The sequence below is a fragment of the Cotesia glomerata genome, linkage group LG6 (genome assembly GCF_020080835.1).
Source record: "Cotesia glomerata isolate CgM1 linkage group LG6, MPM_Cglom_v2.3, whole genome shotgun sequence".
Taxonomy (NCBI): domain Eukaryota; kingdom Metazoa; phylum Arthropoda; class Insecta; order Hymenoptera; family Braconidae; genus Cotesia; species Cotesia glomerata.
In genome coordinates, this window is record NC_058163.1 from 19,733,816 (window position 1) to 19,741,115 (window position 7,300).

A 7,300-nucleotide genomic window follows, 5' to 3' on the forward strand; every position below is an offset into this window, starting at 1 on the left:
TTATATCGCTTTTTATCTATAAAATAATTGTTTTTACAGCTCTGAATTTGTTATATTAAGAAATTACATAAATAAATATGTTATTATTTTTTTGTTTAAGCGCCAACTTCAATAACGTTATTAAGATTGTTGATTCAGATTATTATTTTTTATCTCAGCGCTATTTTTTATAAAAATATGAATATTAGTAATCAAGATTATGAAATTAATCACATATTAATTAATCTATATATATATCTATATATCTATATATAAGCGAAATACCACTCACTCACTCATCACGAGATCTCCGAAACTATTCGCCCGATTGACTTGAAATTTAGCATAGTTACTCCATTCGTGATGTAGACGCTCACTAAGAACGGATTTTACGCAATTCCTAGCCAAAATGAATTTTTCGTCTACCATCACATATGCCCTCCCCTCCCCTCCCTCTCATTCTTCTCCTCCCCTCCCGTGCCCTATAATCTTTCCCCTTCCCTATATCTCTCTCTTTTTTTGGGAGCGAAATATCATTTTGACCCTCTAATCTAAGAAACCATCAGTGGCACCCGTAAATTATCGAACTCAACCCCCCTACAACCACCCACGCTAATCAACCGTTGCCATGGTTACCGTTGACAGGGTTACCGTTGCCATGGTTACCATTGTCATGGTTACCGTTGCCATGGTTACCGTTGCTATGGTTACCGTTGCCGTGGTTACCGTTGCCATGGTTACCGTTACCATGGTTGCCGTTACCATGGTTACCGTTATCATGGTTACCGTTGCTATAATAACTGTCAAAATGATTGATTTTAAATTTTATCGATTGACTGTTGGGACAGTAGGAATTCATAATCATACGTTTTTTAAGAAAGAATAGCTAAATCATTAATAACTGAAATAACTTATATGTATTGGAATAATCATGAAGGATGAACTCGATTATATCATAACACAGATAAATTAAACATAAATATTATCAAGTTGATATTGTTAAATGATTATCCCTTCGTAGGTAGCGTGTCTTTTCCGAACTAAGTCGGTCGCATGGTGAGCGCTCCGCCGCCGTGTTAAAACGTACGCGCTGTTGCCAAATGTAAACTAATAGTATTTCCTTGTGAACAAAATATTTCTTCAATGTTTTATGATTAGATAATTTTATTTTTATATTTTATCATAAATTTAATTGAATAATAAAATTTTTTTCTATTATTTTTATTTTTATCACACGTGACATTATTAAATTTAACATAATTAAATTTAAAATCTAAGACCAGATTATAAAATTATAATTAAATGCAATCTTTGCTTAAAATTTATCAAATGTAATAATTAACTCTTATTAATTAAAATTAGTGAACTTATTTTTCAAATTATAAAATTATAATTAAATTCAATAAAAAATTGAATTTATCACACGTAATGTTTTTAATTCTTATCAATTAAAATTAGTAAACTTATTCAAATTATAATTAAATTCAATTTTTAATTGAATTTATCACACGTAATATTTTTAATTCTTATTAATTAAAATTAGTGAACTTATTTTTCAAATTATAAAATTATAATTAAATCTAATTAAAAATTGAATTTTTCACACGTAATGTTTTCAATTCTTATTAATTAAAATTAGTAAACTTACTCTAATTATAATTAAATTCAATTTTTAATTAAATTTATCACATTTAATATTTTCAATTCTTATTAATTAAAATTCGTACAATTTTTCAGATTACAAAATTATAGTTAAATTCAATTTCTAATTGAATTTATCATATGTAATACTGTCAATTCTTAATATTTATGACCAGCAAAATTCTTACAATTATAAAAATAATACTAAATTCAATATCCGATCAAACTATCACATGTAAAATTATTTCTTTACATCAGCAAGACTTACAACAAAAGAATTAAATTAAATTTAATCGGAGATTAAATTATTACAATTATCATTACATAAAAGGCGCAGTGTAGCTTTACGGACTAAAATGATTCAGTCTTATTCTTCTGTTGAATCATTGCACATATAACATCTCTCGCACATTGTACGAGTATGTTCTTTGCATATATAACTTTCACAGGAGTAACAAGTGATAGTCGTCTTACGATTCTTCTTTCTAGGGCAATATGCACATAGTTGCCTAGATTTATCTTGTACAATAACAGATACTTCTTTATTAGAAATGTTGAGGATTTGCTTCATCGTCATGCGTAAAGGTGTTGAAAGTTGAGGTATAGCTACACGTTTGATCATGAAAGGCTTAGTTAAGTCTTTGACAATCTCAGTTAAAAAACTTTTTCGAGATAATTCTGTGCCTGTATTCTCAGAATAAATAATTTGAGAATTAATCCCGACTAGATCCATTAATGAGAAAAAAACTGTCAGTGGCCATCGACAAGAATACCGAGCAACTGTGTAATTCCCGCGTAGTTGATCTACAGTATCTACACCTCCTTTTGTTTCGTTGTAATACATAATAGTTTCTGGTTTCTGTTTTGAACCTGTGCTTTCGTCGATTTTACATTCTTCATGCATGGATGAAACTACGAGGACACATTTGTTTTTTATAGGAACATATGAACTTAATACTTTCCCATTACTGTATCCAATTAGTGATGAGAAAATCGGACGAGTTTTGGTGGCTAAAAATTCTGGAGGAATCTCTTTTTTATTTTTTTTTAGAGTCGCTACTACTGTGGTTTTATGCGATGTTTGTAGTTTATCAATAAGGGGGATTGAGCTGAACCAGTTATCCATAGTTATGTTTCGACCAGTTCCCAAAATTGATTTTGCAATGCGTTGTACTACAACTTTGGGTGTATTATCAACGAAAAATGGTCCTGGAGGTTGTTTTCCCGTATAAATTTCTATGAAAGATGTATAATAATTTGACGAATCAACGAGAGCAAATGTTTTTATGCCATATGAATGAGGTTTCATCGGGAGATATTGACGAAAACTGCATCTTCCTTTAAATGAAAACATCATCTCATCAATTGTTACGTTTTCATGTACAGAGTACAAACTTAAAAATTTTTCGTTTATATGATCAACAATCTCTCTAATTGGTGCTAGTTTATCGTTTTGTGATCTTTCTTTTCTCGTATCAAGATCGTCAAATCTTAGTGCCCGTAAGAGTTGACGAAATCTAGCTTCAGACATAACAGCCTTAAAATATGGAGGAGAAGTGCCATCACGTGCCCATAAATCAGTTGTTTTTGTATGTGATAACTTCAGAGTTCCAGCCAAGTACAACAATCCAAACAGAGCCTGCATTTCTTCGATATTGGTCATAGGACAATCTCTTGAGCGCTGGTACTTTCCTTGAATCTTATTTAACTTTTGATTTGTGTATAGAACTATTTTCTCTATAATAGTGTCATTAAAGCACAGTGTCCATGCTGATAAAGGTGTATTCGCTTCTTTACCACCACCTTTTACTCCAGATTTTTCAGTGACAATGTTTTTTGATTTACTTTTCCCTATCTGGGGAGGTTCAGTAATCCATTTGGTTTCTTGATCTTTACCTAAATAGCAAGATTTTGTAGAGGAAATTGTTGAACATTTTTTTCTCTTATTGTTATTGTCTTCAGTACTTTCCTCATCATCATCCTCGTCATTATGATCATCAATACTATCTTCGTCGTTATCTTTGTCAATATTGTCATCATTGACACTTATTTCTGGTTCTTGGTCTGAGTAACTACTGTCATCAGAATCGCCAAGTGATTCACGATTCTCAGGTTCACTTGCAGCTAACCATTTTGCTCGACTTCGTGTCAACATATTTACTAAAATAAAAAATATATATCATTAAAACTGAATAATCTTGTTTATCGTACAGTTACATTTTATTATTTTAAAAGGAATTGTCATAATTCTGAAATAAACAGATATCTGACCATTTTTTAGATTTTATTGTCAGCCGAAAGATTAAAAAAAAAATAATTAAAAAAATTGGCATTCATTGTTTTTTTTTTTAATTTGTTTATCAGAACATTTTTTTTTTTTATTTAAATTATTATTAATATATGAAAGCCAGACATCTGTTAATTTTAAAATGATGTATTATAAAATAATTTACTTACCAATTATATTTTTATTATTATTTTTACATAAATAATATTTAACACGAGTGTTATTATTACATTATTTTAAACAAATCATATAAGTTATAATATCAACAATAAAAACTAACCTCAACCATTATGTTATTTTTAAACCTTACATGCGGTAAAACAGACTGAAATAGTGGCGGCAGCGACATTTGGCAACAGCGCAGTTTGAAAATCTCCTGGAGGCTCATTCGCACCGGGCGGCGTAGCGCCGCCCGACTTCGAAAATTGCTTTTTTAAATTATTTTGTAAATATTTTTATGCTTTTTAATAACGTCACAATTTTCGGAAAGGTTAAAAGAATGCACTTAATTTTTTTCAAAATTATCAATGCATTCAATTTCGAGAAAAAAAAAAAAATGCAAAAAAGGCGGCGCCGCGCTCATTATGCGACCTACGAAGGGTTATACTGATTTTAATGATTAAAATTAAAATGGTAAATTGTGTCTGATGCGTCTTCTCTAAAATTTCACAACGATATCGTTAAATTATTATAAAAAACGGTCGATTTAAGATAATTTCTAATAAAATGAGTAATAATAAATATATTTTTTAATACCACTTAATTTGTTATGAATTTATTAATAACTAGCTGATACCCGCCCGCTTCGATAGGAATACAATAAATTTTTATGGTGTAACCTAGATGAAAAATATAAACAAAATGGTTAATTTCAAAAAGATAATGAATATAAATTTTGAATTAGAGAAAAGTGATTGTTTGTGATGACCGGTGTTAGCGAGTATTAAATATATGAGAAAAGTATTTTATTATTAACATTTTTTTTAAAATTAAAAAATTATTGACATTTTTAAAATTAAATAATACTATGAAGCGGAAAAGAATAGGAGTTACGGATAATTATTACGTGAAGCGTTCCAACATTCACGTAACAGAATAATTGGAGGAGGAAGAGATTGAGAAAGAAATAGGAAGGACCTTCTTAATAAGAGTTTACAGAATATGCGAGAAAAAATTCAGATAGCTCGGACAGGGATTCGAACCCAGAACCTTCCGGTGACATGTCGGCTACTCTACCATTTGACCTATCCGGTCTAGACTAAATGTTTAGGATAACATTATTATAATGGGAACGCATCTCACTACACAGTACGTCATGGGTGATGCGGAAATCTGTCTAATGACAGATTTACTGACTAACTGACCCATTGATTGATTGATTATTAATAATAAAATACTTTTCTCATATATTTAATACTCGCTAACACCGGTTATCATAAACAATCACTTTTCTCTAATTCAAAATTTATATTAATTATCTTTTTGAAATTAATCATTTTGTTTATATTTTTCATCTAGGTTACAACATAAAATTTTATTGTATGCCCAGCGAAGCGGGCGGGTATCAGCTAGTTGAGAATATAAACAGCAATGTTATTATATTAATTTGACTGAAAATTAACATTGATAAGTTAATGAATAAATTTATTTCTGCTTATCAATATAAAAATGAATATTTTTAATCTTTGTTATTAAGAAATTCGTCACAAATTAAGTGATATTAAAAAATATATTCGTTATTATTAATTTTATTAAGAATTAACCTAAATCGACCGTTTTTTATAATTTAACGATATCGTTGTGAAATTTTAGAGAAGATAAATCAGATACAATTTACCATTTTAATTTTAATCATTAAAATCAATATAATCATTTAACAATATTAACTTAATAAATTTGTTTTATTTAGTTGTGTTATGATATAGTGGAGTTCATCCTTCATGATCATTACAATACATATTAACTATTTCAGTTATTAATGATTTAGTTAGTCTTTCCTAAAAAAAGTACGATTATAAATTCCTACTATCCCAACAAACAATCGATAAAATTTTAAATCAAAATGTATTTGCCTAACGTATAGAATATTAGTATTTAGTAAATTTCTACTTTAATTCTAATCATTCCTCTGAATTCAGTTGACAACCGAATTTGTTATTACAATTTATTTATTTTGACAGTTATTATGGTAACATTAACCATGGTGACCATAGTAACGGTAACCATAGCAACGATAACCATAGCAACGGTAACCATAGCAACGGTAACCATAACAATGGACCATTTCTTTTATGAGCGGGGGTCAATAAGTGAAAATCCATTTCCGATAGGAATTCCGTAATATCGCTTCTTATCTCTCATCTACGGTGAAAAAGGAGTACCTATGCCTATGGTCTCGATGAGTGTAATGTCGGGATGAGCTTATATCTTTAAAAATGTCAATAGTTAACAAGATAAAAGGTCATTTCTTAATTATGTGTCTAGAAATGAAGCATTTTCGAATACAGCCTAAATACTTATCATGATAAATTGACTATCGATGAGAATGATATGAAACCTTAAAAAGGCGCAAATTCAAGTCAAGACCTTTGCAATGACACTAAATTTCACTTAAAAAAACCCGATTTTATCATATGACTATCCTTGAGACAAAATTTTTGTTATTCTCTTAATAATATACACTGTAAAAAAATTGGTGTTAAAATGGACTCATTGTATGTAACTCATTGTATGATTCATTGTATATAATGGACGCTATGTAACACTTGTGTATTAACACCGGTGTAGCGGTGCTCTTTTGCGGTGTTAAAAATCCGGTGTAATATCGGTGTTAAACCGGTGTAATACCGGTGTAACAGTAGAATAATTTTACACCGTATCGGAGTATGAATATTACATGATCCATAAAACACAATTAATATTCAATAATTATCAAAACGAGACAAGTAACATTTATTTAAGAATTTTCAATTTATAAAATTACGCAGAAATCAATTTAATGAATGTTATACAACAAGTTAAATAGTATTTACAATATTAAATGTTTAGGAACAATATAATAATTATTTTTATCGTATCCATGATGTTTCTCATAATATAATGGATGTTTTAAACATGAAAAATCTACAGCTGTGAATAAATATATTATCTATATGAAAATCATTTGAAAAAGGTTCAAAATTGTCGTAAAATTGTTCTAAAAATGTTTCAAATTTGTTGTAAAAACACTCTAAAACTGTCCAAAAAATGTTCTAAAATTGTCTCAAAAATATCCGAAAAATGTCTCAAAAGTATTCAAAATTTGTTCTCAAATAGTTAAAAAAATGTTTTAAGATTATTCAAAAAAGGTTCCACATAAGATTTAAGGACAAAATTTTAAGTAAATTGCTTCAA

The 7,300-nt window shown here is 29.0% G+C and overlaps 1 protein-coding gene across 1 annotated transcript; it reads right to left on the reverse strand.

Moving 5' to 3' along the window:
- Positions 1-1,987: 1,987 nt before the first annotated feature.
- LOC123268057 (piggyBac transposable element-derived protein 4-like) lies at positions 1,988-3,775 on the reverse strand. The gene has a single exon (XM_044732940.1). It carries the CDS (start codon positions 3,773-3,775, stop codon positions 1,988-1,990), a length of 1,788 nt encoding a protein of 595 aa, XP_044588875.1.
- Between the last annotated feature and the right edge of the window lie 3,525 nt (positions 3,776-7,300).